The sequence below is a fragment of the Thunnus albacares genome, chromosome 21, assembly GCF_914725855.1.
Source record: "Thunnus albacares chromosome 21, fThuAlb1.1, whole genome shotgun sequence".
NCBI lineage: Eukaryota > Metazoa > Chordata > Actinopteri > Scombriformes > Scombridae > Thunnus > Thunnus albacares.
The window spans coordinates 8,101,056-8,116,088 of NC_058126.1; the positions used below are offsets into that span (position 1 = coordinate 8,101,056).

Sequence of the window (15,033 nt, forward strand, 5' to 3'; positions counted from 1 at the left end):
GTGAAAGTGTTAAAGTTCACGTAAATATAATGATTGATTTGAATTAAAGAGACGAGCTTGAAAGATTCAAATTTATTGAATATTTATGAAATAATATAAAATTTGGTACAAAATTAACATAAATTATTCAAATAATCATTTATCAACAACTATTGTGTATTTCATTTTATACTGAGTCTTTTTATGTCTTTTTATCATAAACATGTCAATGAAAACTGAGTAAAACTGCAATACAAAACATTCATTTAAAATTGTTTGTCTCCACAAAAAAATAAGTGATGTATGTTTACAAAAATGAAAAAAAAAACATGTAAAACTACAATGCCAGAATGAACTAAAACAATAACCTGAGCCAAACACAAACAAAAAACTAAAAAACAGAAATAAACATAGAAAAAAAAACAGGATCAACACGTGGAATTAACACATGAATGCAGCTGTATTGCAATGGCTATTATCAGCTCACTATTGAATTCACTGTCAAAATCTACAACTACTCCAGCATTTTCTTCTGCTAACATAGGCTGTTTATATTTCTCTAATATCTACATTTGACATTTTTATAATCTGGTTGAAACATCATTCATGTCCTCAGTTGGAGGAGACTTTTGGTTATTGCTGAAATTTTCATCTCCAGCTTCTTCACTCAGGAAAGCTACCACTGTTGATAGTGTAGCATTGGGATCCAACAACCTTACCAAAGGCACATTCACACCTCTCCCTTGAAAGATGAGATTTTGCAGAGTCATGGCCTGCATAGAGTCAATGCCTAAGGATGAAAGAGGTGATTCATCTTTTATATCACTTTTATCGATGCCAACGGTCTCAGTAAGCAGTGAGACAAGATAGTCTTTTGGTGAGACAGAGTTGGTTTGTTTAGTTTGAGAATCTGTCTCTTTGGACTTTAGTAAAGCGTCCTCTACTATTGCGTACATGCGCGTATACAAGGCTGCATTTTGAGAGGAGACATTGTACATGAGATTTCTGAAGTGAAACCTACAAACAGCCTGTTGGGGTTGGTTGAGCACAAGGCATTGCTCCAGACTTTGATGAATCTCAGCCACATCCAACACCATTATCCCTTTTGCCTCCAGGAATTGCTGGATATGCTCTTTGTTCAAGAGGAGCCCGAGGTTCAGAGCTCCCCAGCTGATAGACTGTCCTGGCAACCCGAGGTTGCGCCTGTACTGACAGAACATGTCGAGGAATGTATTGGCTGCTGCATAGTTTGTTTGTGATGCATTTCCTAGAAAAGCTGCGATGGAGGAGTAACACACAAAGTAATCTAACTCACAGCTCAGTGTTGCATGGTGCAAATTAAGTACACCGTTTACTTTGGGTTTGAGAACTTTCTCATAGAGAGATCTGTCAAGGGTCTCAATCAGCCCATCATGCAAGACAACTGCACTGTGAAACACTCCTCTGATTGGACAACCAGGGAATTTCAGGCTGATGACACTGATAACCTTGTGCACATGCTCACAGACAGATATGTCACACTGCATTGCAGTGATGCAGTTTCCATTCTGTTTCTCCACATTTTGCATCTCTTTTTGCACATCTGGAGTGGGCTTGCTCCTGGAGAGTATGACAATGTACCCACCCCCTCTTTGCGAGACGAACTTGACCGTTTCAAAGCCCAGACCAGAGAGACCACCTGCCACAATGTACACTGCTCTCTTTCGGAAAAGCTGTTTTTTTGTTGACAGCAGTGGAATGTCGGATAATTCATTGCTGTGACCTTTTTCTAAAGCCACAACAGCCAGTTTCTTTGAGTTGAAGTATGATTCTGGTTCCTCTGAATGAAGATTCATGATGCTTTCAGATTTCATATTCTGAAAGGTAAAACTTTCAAGAGAAAATGTCCTGCTCAAGTTCAAGGATTTGAGCCAGTGATAAATGTGTTGCCTTTGTGCACTCAAGGATGCCTTTTGCAAAATGACTGGCATGTGAATTGTCTGCACATGAACACGTTCCTTTACACTTTGGAACAAATCCTGAGCAAGCAAATACTGCATCTGAGATTCAGAGATGATGACAACATGTTGGACACCAGGAAAGTTGCAGACATTAGCAATCAGGGATTCATCAAATGGAGGCAGGACAACAAATGCGTACATTTGATTGACATCTGCAAAAGAGCCATTGCACTGTGTTCCAACAATCACCTTCCACCGGGATTTGTGAGAAGTGAGTGCTAAGACTTTCATCAGAGCAGAGTCAGGCACAGAGGATATGATTCCTAGACGATTTTTGGCTCTTGGCAAGGCACGATGCAGGATTTCCCATGCTAGCACAAAGTAGGAAACACAGGGTGTTTTTTTAAGGCATGGGAAGTGTTTGGTGCTGTAGCACACATCCTCTGGAACTCTGATCTTGCTGGCTGCCACCACAGGGTAACAGCAAGCAACTTGGTCTCCCACTTTCAACTTCCTGACATGTTTTCCAACTGCTGTAATAGTACCACTGAAATCAAGAGAAAGGAGCTTGTGGTTCTGTGATGAGTGTTTGTCCCAGTACAGTGTCTGGCCAAATTTCAGATGTGAGGCACTGACAGGGAAGTAATCTGACGAATGAACACACATCTTAGTGGGCCGAATTTCAACTGATGCATCACTGATTGGCTGCGCCTCCTCGTCAAAATGAATGCCACTTAGTTGAGTTATCTTATGTGCATCAGCTGTTTGAAGGATGTAGGGCTCAGACATGTTAGAGGTAGAACTGCCCTCTGAGTTGTCAATTATCTCAGGTTGGGTACGCACAATGGAAGGTTTCAGAATCAGCCCCTCTTTTACCACCAATTCTGGGTACTTGCTGCAAGGATACGATCTTAGGACATCAGAAAGAGCTGCAATGTCCTTAGCAGAGATAGTGCCTATATCAATCAACTGAAATGAAAGCTCTGGTATCTCTGCAGCACATGATCTTGTCATGCCAGTGAGTGCAAAACCTGGACTTATGTATTCTAATGTGATGTCAGATGAACAGTAGGTTACCACTCTGATGGAGTTTGGGAAACGAATCCGCTTGAGCTCAAGGACTATTTGGCGGAAAGTCTCACAGCAACTCGCCAAATTCTGCAGGACAACATCAGCTTCCAGTGAAGTGAGGTTTTCTTTGCCCCACATAAATAAGACCTCATCAAAGTTTTTCTCAATATCTTTGATATTGAGATTTGCCAGGAGAGCGGGGAACCCATGGCTCAAAATGTCTGAATGTGTGAAGGAAATGTATCTAGACCTTGAGTCCAAGTGTTGTTGCAGGACTTTAGAGATCCCTAGATGATCACAAAAGACCAAGGCCTTAGGAGGGAGAGCAGATGTGATGCCTTCAGAGATGACACCAAAGTCATTATGGTAGAAGTACTCCTCAACCACATGAAAACGACTGCCAAGGTACTTGATTATTGCATGCTTAACCTCAACCAACACTCTGCCTTCTTTATCTGCAAAGCAGCCACAGACCTCAAAGTGATCAACACCCACATCCGTTGCTCTCAGATAGACAATCATTTCATCTTTCAAGGGTTCCAACACTGTCAAACTTCCTATTTTTGCAGGAAATCCTGGTCTACCATCAAAAATGTGCTGGACTGTGACTGGGAGAAGCTGCATCAGAAAATCCAGCACAACAGGATGAATGCAGTAATCATGCAACTGAGATTGCAGTTCCTCTGGAACTGTGACAGCTACAAATGCCTCTTTCAGATCTTCCCCATAGTGCACATCCCCCTTATTCTGGAAGACATCTCCATACTGAAAGCCTCCTTGAGAGAGATACCTATACAGTTCCTGAGAGCTTACTACTGATGTGCATCTTTTGTTGATGGAGCTTAGGGAAATGGACTGCTCCTCAATCAGCCTCTCTTTCTTTGAAACCACTGTGCCTGACGCATACATTGCTGATGAGGAGAATACTGTGAAACTAGTTTCATTTTCTGTTTGTTCTAGTTTCACCTTCATTTCTGATGAATTTTGGGTCAAAACAAATGGACTGTGAAAATTGACACTGAGCTGTAGTGAGCTGAGGGGCACTTTTGGTTTGGCAATGGCCATGAATGCGGCTAAACCCAACTCAGCATAGAAGGCCCCAGGGATGATGGGTATATCATTGTGTTTGTGCTCTTTCAGGTAGAAAGAAGAATCAGACATCAGATCACAGCTGAAAACATTGCTTTCATTTCCTGTCTGACAGAGGACAGGGTGATTACTTGCTGTGTTTTTCTGTGCTGCTTTGATGATAACATCCCTGTCTGAGCAATCAAACTGATATTGTGGGAAAGGCAGTGGCATGGTCTCATATTCTGTGTAGAATGTGTTCCAATCTACCCGAACACCCAGTTCGAACAGTTTAGAAACAACTGACATTATTGTTTCGTGATCTTTCTCTGGCTGAACTGAAGCAAGAACAGCTGTGTCATTACCCAGCGATTCCATGATATTTCTTTGTAGGGCTCTTCTTGGCCCTATCTCTACAAAGACTGTATTCTTCTTTCCTTTAGTTGCTGACCTCACTGCTTCCTCAAAAGCAACTGGCTCACGGATGTTTCTAGCCCAATATGCGCCTGTGCAGAAATCACTCTGATGTACTTCCTTGCCTGTCACTGTTGAGAACAACTGTGTTTCGAGATCATTCAACTGTAAGGAACCAATTGTCTCCTTGATTTCTGGCAGAATTGGATCCATCATGTGGCTGTGATAAGCAACAGTGACATCCAGTACACGGAGGAACAGATTCTGACTGTTGGCTGTGGTGTTTAGCTTCATATTGAAGCTATCTATAGCATCTGCATCACCTGAGAGGGTGCAGGACTGCGGGCTGTTAAAAGCAGCAAGGCAAATTCTACCAGAGTATTGAGGGAGAAGAGCAGTCACCTCTGATACAGCCATGTTGCTGATCACAAGCATCTTTCCCCCTGTGACTTTTCTCTGGAGAGTGCTGCGGAAATAGATTACCTTCACTGCATCTTCAAGAGACAAGAGGCCAGAGCAGTGGGCGGCTGCAACCTCGCCAACAGAGTGACCCAGTATTGCATCAGGCTTGACACCCCAGTGTCTGAATAAGGTGGTAATGCCAACCTGGATAGCAAAGAGGAGAGGTTGGACAACATCTGGGTTTTTGAAGTCACTACTCTCAAACTCACTCTCAAGTGTGTCCAAGATGTTCAGTGCACTCAGTCTTTGGAAAAATTGTGCAATCTCTTTGATCTTATCTCTGAATACAGGCTCATGTTTTAGAAGCTGCTTGCACATGCCATGATAAGTGACACCATTTCCACAGAAGACGAACACTAAGCTTGGATCTGAGTAGGACGGGCTAAATGTTTTGCTAACAGCAGCACTTAGCTTCTCTTTAAGATCAATTATGGATGAAACCATGATAGCCTTTCTGTATTTGTGTTTCAGGTGGCTCCTCCTGCAAGCTGATGTGTACACTAGAGAATCTAGATCAACTTTGCAATCTGCATCTAGCTGTTTAATTGTGTCTTCCATCATCAGAGTGATGGATTTTGGTGAATTTGCCGACATAACAAAATACCTTGCCTGCTTCCTGTCATTCTTTATCTCAGTGTGTGACTGTTTGTACTGTTTGACAATTGCATGGGCATTTGTACCCCCAAAACCAAAGCTGTTCACTCCTGCAATTCTTGCACCAGAGGCTTCCCACTTTTCTGCTTCCTCAGGAATTTTAATGTTCAGAGCTTTGGCATCTATTCTGGCAGTCTCTTCGGAGTAGAAAATGGAGGGAACAATGGTCTCATGCTTCATCATTAAGAGGACCTTAATGAGTCCTGCCATTCCAGCAGCAGATTCTGTGTGTCCAATATTGCTCTTCACAGAGCCAATCCGCACTGTCTCTGAACCAGGAGGTCTGGCTTTAGCAATGACGTTTGAGATGCTTTCTGCCTCTGTTGGGTCTCCAACTGGGGTCCCAGTCCCATGTGCCTCTATGTACTGGACATTTGTGAGGTCATACTCTGAGTAGATACTTCGCAGCAGCTCTTCTTGTTGTGCCATGGAGGGTTTGGTAATTGGAGTGACTGAGTGACCATCTTGGTTGACGGCTGTTTTGCTGATGATACCCCAGATGTGATCATGGTCTTGTATAGCCTGTAAAGCAACAAGACCAAAATGAAACAATGAGAGTATAATTAGGTATTATTTATATAATATTTATAACATTGAAAAATATATGGATCTTTTTAATACCCTCTGCATATTCTGACCTTTTTTAGTGGCTTCAGGAGAAGAACACCACAGCCCTCCCCTCTACCATAGCCATCTGCTCTGCTGGAGAAAGGTTTACTGGTCCCGTCAGGTGAGATCATCCTGGCCTTGCTGAGAGCAACAAACATTCCTGGCGCTAAGATACAGTTGACCCCCCCACACACAGCCATGTCACAATCTCCTGATGAGAGGGAAAACAGTATACAGTATTTTGAAATTGTATTATGTTACAGGAGCTGTCATTGTCTTTAATTAGAAATACAGACCTTGTTTAATGGATTGACAAGCAAGATGAACAGACACGAGGGATGAGGAGCAGGCACAATCTATGCACAGTGAGGGCCCAGTGAAGTTGAAGACGTAGGACACCCTGTTTGCTGCTATACTCATGGCAAGCCCTGTGCCAGTCCAGTGGTTGATCATACTTGGATGCAATTGTGCAGCATTTGTTTCGTAATCTCTGTTCATTAGGCCTGTCATAAAATCAATATAAAAAATAGATGATTCAAGGAAAAAAGATGGAAATTTGATCCAGCAGAAAGTAATTGCATTTTTGTCAACTTAAAGTCATTATTAGTAATATTATACATAACTGTGTGTAATATTGTATCCAATCTTACCTTGCGAGGCAACTGATTTCATGAGATCGCGACATCACAAGATCATATGAGAATCGTTCTTGTCAGGCTTCAAGTTATGCGCTTGTGTCTGAACCACTGATGGTTCAGACCAATCAGCGTCATATGAGGATTCTCACATGATCTTGTGATCTCGAGAAACAAGCTGCCTCTCAAGGTAAGACGGTGATAGACAGATGGTTCATCCAATCACCTGCCAAGTATTTTTTGAAAGCGCTTGCCCCTCTCAAACAGTTTCCACGGATGACTTCTCAGATGGTTCTGGGTAACAAACCATCTGGCGTGTAAGGTTATAGCCAGTCACTAGAAAAATGTTTGTACTGTCTTACCAAAAAATACTCCTGTCCTGGTCCCACTGGCCTTCTCCATAGGAATTCCAGCATTTTCTAAAGCCCTGTACACACACTGAAGGAGCTGTTTTTGTTGAGGATCCATTTGTTCCACTTCACTGTCACTGATGCCGAAGAACTTGTGGTCAAATTCATTGAAACTGAAAACATGCAAAAATCATTGGATCTAATTTAATAACTGAGAAATAGATCATATTGTACACTAGTATAATTAAATCAGGTGCTGATCACAGCAAATGTGAGAGGAAAGAAGAATAGACTTTCCTCACACTACTGTTTAAATAAAATACCAAAATTTTAAGGTTCTCCAGAGCTGAACTTTTACTGTGTGGCAATTCTTCATTTTTGATTAAATCACTTATATCAGCAAATATTAAAAAAAATATTTTCATATATTGCCATTGTTATTTGTAGGTTCTTAGTGTCAATGTGTTAGGGTTAAAGACCATACCCATCAATAAGAGCAGCCTTGGTTGTGCGGGATTTACCCGCTTTATTGTCATCGGGGTCATACCAGCTGGCTAAGTCAAATCTCTCTTTGGGAAATGGCGCAGAACAGTTTCTCCCATTCACCAGAACCTCCCAGAAATTGTCAAGTCCTTCTCCTGTTTGAAAGATATACACAGTAGTTAAAGACTCCACCAAGATACAAAGAATAATTAAATACTATAAAGCATTTAGTATTTGTATGTACAGTATGTGTTTGTATCCAACATTTTGTCATTCTGCAATTCCCCTGATTTGCTAAGTTATGCTAAGTTATGGTGAAAGAGGGTATAGGTTATATTATGAAATATAAGTTAGCAACACTTACTTAATTAGAATAAAATAACATAATGACACATCTTTTTTTTATTTAGAAGTACCAGGAATTAATTTAAATAACCCAGACTGTCAGGTTGAGATAAGATGTTTATCCCAAGTAAAGTTCAAGCAAACATCTTTTTATCTGGTAAATTCAGAGGTAAAATGTTGAAATAATGCAGTTCTGTCTTTTCTTCTTAAGTTTTTTGTCCATTTAATTTAGTCAGTTTTCAAGTGTCTTAGTATACATTGTGAGAAATCTGTAAATCGTAAATTTGTCAGTAAAATATTAAGAAACACAAAAAACAAACAAAAGAAAACAAAAAGACTAAGTTCCCAAATTCAAATGCCTTACCGCCTGGAAAATGACATCCAATGCCCACCACTGCAATGCCGTCTTCAGCTTCCTCCATCCTGCCTGAACATGACTGAAGAAGAAAACAAAAAATCTTTATTGAACCATTAAGTCAACATCACTCTTGTTCCTTGGCAACATCACATCCATAAACAAATGTCTTCAGCATCCTTTAAAACTCAGTCATTGATTTCACTCATTACTGAGGTCACGCCTGCTTCGACTGAGGAGGCAGCATCGGGGCAGTTCATTCACAGATGGACCCTATTATACAATTATGTATTCTCTTCGCTGATTGGTGTTTGAACCTCATTTGTTTATATATGCTGTTATTGCATCTGTTTTTTGATGACTTCTGGCTGAATAATAATAAGAGGTTAGATCCGTGAGTGTGTGTGTTTTGTTTGTTTTATCCTTGCCACACCATGCACCCAATACTCTGTTCAAGACTTGGAGCTGTGCGAACCACAACTTTTTCCAATGTCATTAATCTAAAACGTAATCATTTGTCACCTTGACTTAAGTCAAGGGTGTAGATTTGGTTTAATCTTTGGTTAAGGATATGTTTTATTAGACGGCCAAAATAAACAGTATGTGCACTTGCTATCTTTCCTTTCTCTTTCATATGCACACATAAAGAGCCTTTAAAGTTGTTGATTGACAAACAGTCTGAACTCTCTGTATTGTTCCTTTTATTCCCACAAGGAAATAAAAAGGTGCTGAGATGGCATTAATGCAGTCTGTTGTAAAATGGGACCATTACATTGTTTGTCCATAAGATAAAGATAACATTTGAAAAATGCTTTTGTTAAGACTCCCTGTTAAATTTGTCATACAGTCCAGAGGTGAGATGAGGCTGAAAGTATTGTTAGTAACAGAAGAAATGATTCTGATTCACCTGATCAGAAAGAAACTTGACTTCAAGAGCCACATTTTTGAGAGAACCTTAAAAATGATTCCCTGAAGACAAGAAGTTTGTCCCAACCTGGGTTCTTAAGGCATATATGTGAAAATTTAAAGGTATTTCACGTTAATTAATAGATATGATAGTTAAAAGCTATCAATCAAGGAAATCAAGTTTTCGCTAGTCTGGTTGGTAACATTTTAAAAATATTCTAATTTCATAAATCAAAAACGTAATTATTTGTCACCTTGACTTAAGTGAAGGGCGTAGATTTGGTTTAATCTTTGGTTAAGGATATGTTTTGTTAGATGGCCAAAATAAACAGGATGTGCACTTGCTTTCTTTCTTTTCTCTTTCATGTGCACACATAAAGATCCTGACTGCAAAAGGTTTAATTGATTGAATATGCATTTGCTGAAAAAATTTACATAAAACCAAACTTTTTTATCATGAATTATTGAATTAATATAGTGACTTTGCTAATGGAAACATTACTGTTGCTGCTGTTAGAAATGATATTTTGTCATATTTAAAATATACATTTATTCTATTCCTGTTCTGAATTTATTCTTTTTTTGAACAATAATTTTAAAAAAAACCCCAATTCTTTAGTAATGAAAAAGAACCAATAAGAGTATTGATAAATACTCTTATTTCTTTCATTCATTGCACCAATGCAGTCAACAAGGCAACACAACTCATCACTATAACTACCATCTCTACTGTTAATATATCATTTTAACAAAGGTTGGTTACATTACCTTTAGATGCTGAAAATGATCTGAATCAAGCTGATGAGTGAAGGTGAAATTAATAAGCAGCTTCAACCAGGAAACCAACCAGAACAAGAACAAACATTAAACTCACAGGAGGAGCTCTCTAAGGTTGTTGATTGACAAACAGTCTGAACTCTCTTTATTGTTCCTTTTATTCTGACAAGTAAATAAATAAGTTCTGAGATGGCATTAATGCAGTCTGTTGTCACTACATGATATGTTCAAAATGGGACCATTACATTGTTTGTTGATAATATAAAGATAACATTTGAAAAACGTTTTTGTTAAGACTCCCAGTTAAATTTGTCACACAGTCCAGAGGTGAGATGAGGCTGAAAGTATTGTTAGTAACAGAAGAAATGATTCTGATTCACCTGATCAGAAAGAAACTTGACTCCAAGAGTCACATGTTTAAGAGAACCCTAAAAATGATTCTCTGAACAAAGGAAGTTTGTCCCAACCTGGGTTCTTAAGGCATATATGTGAAAATTTAAAGGTATTTCATGTTAACTAATAGATATGATAGTCAAAATCTATCAATCAAGGAAATCAAGTTTTCACTAGTCTGGTTGGTAACATTTTAAAAATATTCTAATTTCATAAATCAAAAACATAATCATTTGTCACCTTGACTTAAGTGAAGGGCGTAGATTTGGTTTAATCTTTGGTTAAGGATATGTTTTGTTAGACGGCCAAAATAAACAGGATGTGCACTTGCTTTCTTTTCTCTTTCATATGCACACATAAAGATCCTGACTGCAAAAGGTTTAATTGGCTGAATATGCATTTGCTGATATAATTTACCTGAAACCAAACTTTTATCATTAATTTTTCTCTGATTTTAAACTGATATTTTACATTTTTTTAAATTAATATAAATGTTGAGAAAGAGACTGTTGAGAAACAGTCTGAACTCTCTGTATTGTTCCTTTTATACTGACAAGGAAATAAAAAAGTGCTGAGATGGCATTAATGCAGTCTGTTGTAACTCTGTGATATGTTCAAATTCGAACAAATGAATTGTTTCTTTTCTAAAGTTCTTTTCTAAAAATTAATATTGCAATGATAATAGTCCAAAATTGTGTGAAAATGCATAGTTTTTAGTCAAATAACATGACTCACATAACACACTCATGAATATAATTTCTATTAACACAGCTTTTTTGTTCCCTGCATGGGAAACTAATGATAATGATATTCCAACTATCCATTTAAATCAAATGTGTTATTTGGCATCCAATGACATGCTTTTTTAATGATATAACACTAAATAATAATGGACATTAATATTCAGGGAAGACAGTTAGCCTACATTTTAATTGATAGAGGGCGGTAAGGGATGTGGATAATGGGGAACAGGCTATATTTCCACAGGGAGGAGAACTGACCTACAAGTACTGGAAAAGCTCTTAGTATTGTCATGTCCTGTTCTGCTTCATCGGTCATGTTTTCATGTGTTCTTTATTAATTCATGCATTTCCTGTTTTATTTTGTAATTACTAACGTCCCCTCTCGTTTGACATTCACTTCCTGCCCTCGTGTGTTACCCGCCACTGTGATTGTCTGCCCCGCCCTAATGTGGTACACCTGTGTCTCATGGGGGTTCTGCGCAATAAACTTCCATATTCTGTAGAACAGGTTGCATCACTTCTGGTTCAGATCCTCTTTACGAGCTACATTGAAGATGGCACTGTTTTATTTCAGATGCCTGCAGGAGCTGCCAAAATTGACCATAACCGATGTCTATCGTATATGCAGGCTGATATCTAAAACTCCTGCCACCAAAATGGATAAGAGGTTTAAGCTGTACGCTTCCTCTTACATATGCGACTACGAGGGTATGTTTCTAACATCAGTAGTCACTAGCGAGCTAATGCTAACATTAGCTAATCTTAGTTGATAGAAAACTTGTCACTCCCTGCTAGTATGTTTCTGATTTACCTAAATAATGTAGTACATCACTAGCAGAAAGTTGCTCTTCTGATCTCCATGTGTTCATGAGCTTTTAAGTCGTAATGTGGAAACAACATGGATGCTACAAAGATGATGTGTTGTATTTTGTCCCAGACTTGTTGATGCACCAGTACATTCCCTAAAACCACTAAAATGTTGCTTTATCTGACTATTCAGGGTTAATACTAATAAATAATTTTTCTAACTAATCTAGGTCACTTAACATGGACAGAAACTAACGGTTACAACCTAATACCATATTACAAATTACATGTGAGCAAAATATTGATACGTGAATTAATAAAAAGTTTCTTGCTATCAACGAATTGTTTACTTTCATCCGACATGTTTCTGCGTATATGACATCATATGTGGGGGGACCCGCACAAATAGTGGGTAATTTTACAAACATTTATTTCATACAAATATTTTAAAAATTATTTGATTTCAGGAAGAAAAAAAAACATGTCAAATACCAGTGCTCGGGTTGGTTACATCTCTATATCAGTGTCTCTCCTTTGCTCTGCTGTTACATCTATCAGCAGGTTTCAACGAGGGGAGTCACATCCACCTGCTGCATGACCCACATTTCCTTATTTGGACATCACTCTCGGAGTTAGGGGTGTTCCCAGAGATTAAGCTGAGCTACTGACACAAGTGAAGTGCTCCCAAGGGACTCTCCATAACCTGTTGTTCCCTTTCTCCTTTCCAAAAAGTTGGGTTGTAAAAAATAGGCAATAAATGAAAAGTGCAAAGCAATCGCCTTTAAAGTTGGCTGTGCTCTCTCCATGTTATGGGTGTATAATAAGTAGAGGTCTGTCTGCAAATTTGTGATACATTTGGTTTTAGCTCAGTAGTCAGTGCAGTCTATGATCTGGGAGACTCGAGTTTGATACCTGGTGTAGGGACCTTCTTCATAAGATAGTTTTTTCATAAACACTTTAATACTTTAATATCCTAAAATTAAAAGCGTAAGCAAAACTGGATTTTTACACCTATTTCCACAAACACAAATATAAATAATTTTGCTGCCTCAACAAATATAGATACAAAAATGAATACTGGGCTCTCTGCACATCCCTAACATCAAAGTCAATGAGTCGTGTACCAAAATTTTCACTGACTTTCCAAGTTGTTGTTCCAACTTGAGGGGGCATTCACATGAAATTTTTCAGTTGGGAACTCATTTTTATTGATGATTTTGATTATGACCACATGAATGCAGAGTTAGTTCACATTGTAAAGTAATCCGCCAGGAGCGTGTGCTTGCATGTATGTGATTGGCCAATGCAGCATCTTGCCAGATGACGTCACATGGAGGCCTGATTCAACTTTTTTGTGGGAGCTCTCTGAATCAACACCCTGTGCACTGTTAATCCACTGTTTCTATTCCTGCTGTGCTCCACACATAGTTTTTTAATAATTCTGAGCTGAGGTTGACTGCTCTACAGTCACAGGAGTTTGTCAAAAACAGCAAAAAGGCTGTGTACACTGAAGTTGAAGTTTCATAAGAAATCTTGTGCACCTGCTCAATTCCAATATGTTCAGTCCTGTAGTTATGATCAGTAATATGCTCTACAGTCATGCTGTCATGGTTAGTTTACATCTATTCTCATATTTCTTATGTAAGATGTTATTTTACATATTACACCCTGTTTATACTTCATGAGCTTTAGGTGAACCAGATCTTTACAGCATTAGAAAGATGAATTGTAGTCGACTGTGATGGACAATGCACACTACTGTTATCTTTATCCCTCTTATTTCTCATGAAGATGCCAGTTTTTGTTCAGTTTCAAGAAGTGTTAAGTGTTGTATTTTTGCTAAAGGTGTGTTTATTCTGTTTTATATTAAACTGGATTGTATTACACTTGTTCTAGACACTATTATTATTTTTCACATTTCTGCTCTTAAACTAAAAAGTCCTCACTCAGTTATTAACACCGAAACCGTTAAAAGCCAACGACACTCAGGATGTTATCAAGTGGTTGCTTGAGTATGTTCAGGACGTTGATTAATGATAATAATAATAATAATAATGAAATCTAACATAACTATAATAGATTTGACCATGTGTCAGATCTGATCTAATCCAGAGTATGTCAGATTAGATTGCATCAGATTAAGATAAATTTAGTAGTAGTTAGATTGGACTAGTTTGGATTATTTTAGGTTGCCTCCTCGGTGTCCCTCTTTCCTCAGAAATATCATTGGGTGAAGAAACTAGAACTCCAGTGATAACACATCCAGAGAGGTCCAATCTCCTGATGTTGTCTTTCTTCTGTCTGGGGATTCAGGTACTCAGATGTGAAACTTGCTCCCTCTTTGGCCCTGGTTGCTCCTGTATTCCTGTCTGTCCTTCAGAAATATGCAGGTAAAGGACCTACCAAAGCTACTGTTGCATTTGTTACATCACAAAACAACTGTGAATATTCTAATGATTCTATTCTAATGTTGATTCTGTTTAGATCATGGATGTATTATATAATGTACAGAATTATAACCGCCGCTTTATAAATTAAGACTGACTTACCAGTTTGTCTTGATGTCAGAGACTCAGTGTTGTGAATTCCATCAATAACAAAATTTCTAAGACTTCACAGAACAGTCCACAAAAAACATGATATCCAAATCTTCACAAGATGAATGAAAATTCAGTGCCTATTTTACTTTAGAAATATAATTAAAAACACTGCGGCGACCTGCAGACTAACAGCAGGTGTGTAATCACCACGGAGAACGGTGGGTCATAACTGTTGTTCCCCCCTGTGCCCCCCACCTGAAAATAATCTGGATCCGCCCCTGGCTGGAAAGTGAATGAAAACACGTTTTGTGGTGAATTAAACTACTCTGCTATACAGTATCACTGCAGTTAAATCCTGTGCAGAAGAAGAAACTGTTAGTGGCAGTGTTTTATTTTGCTATCAGGGTCTTTCTCTCAAAATCACTGAGGTTTGCACAAGTTGTATGTATTTCCCCACTTTGTCCAGCAGGGGTCAGCATAACAGCATACATCAGAGAGGACA

At 38.7% G+C, this 15,033-nt stretch overlaps 1 protein-coding gene across 1 annotated transcript; it reads right to left on the reverse strand.

Annotated features, from left to right (window-relative positions):
* Nucleotides 1-109: 109 nt before the first annotated feature.
* LOC122972104 (phenolphthiocerol/phthiocerol polyketide synthase subunit C-like) lies at nucleotides 110-8,921 on the reverse strand. Its single transcript, XM_044338865.1, has 6 exons — nucleotides 8,375-8,921; nucleotides 7,667-7,820; nucleotides 7,195-7,355; nucleotides 6,494-6,700; nucleotides 6,227-6,408; nucleotides 110-6,110 (listed from the first exon to the last, which is right to left on the reverse strand). Exons 1-6 carry the CDS (start codon nucleotides 8,430-8,432, stop codon nucleotides 561-563), a joined length of 6,312 nt encoding a protein of 2,103 aa, XP_044194800.1. The 5' UTR covers nucleotides 8,433-8,921; the 3' UTR covers nucleotides 110-560.
* Nucleotides 8,922-15,033: the final 6,112 nt, after the last annotated feature.

Coding starts and splice junctions, on each gene's coding strand:
- LOC122972104 (XM_044338865.1), bottom strand. CDS start 8,432: ATGGAGGAAGCTGAAGACGGCATTGCAGTGGTGGGCATTGGATGTCAT. Junction 7,356..7,666: donor AAGGCTGCTCTTATTGATGG/GTATGGTCTTTA, acceptor GCATGTTTTCAG/TTTCAATGAATTTGACCACA. Junction 6,409..6,493: donor TTGTCAATCCATTAAACAAG/GTCTGTATTTCT, acceptor CCCTCTCATCAG/GAGATTGTGACATGGCTGTG.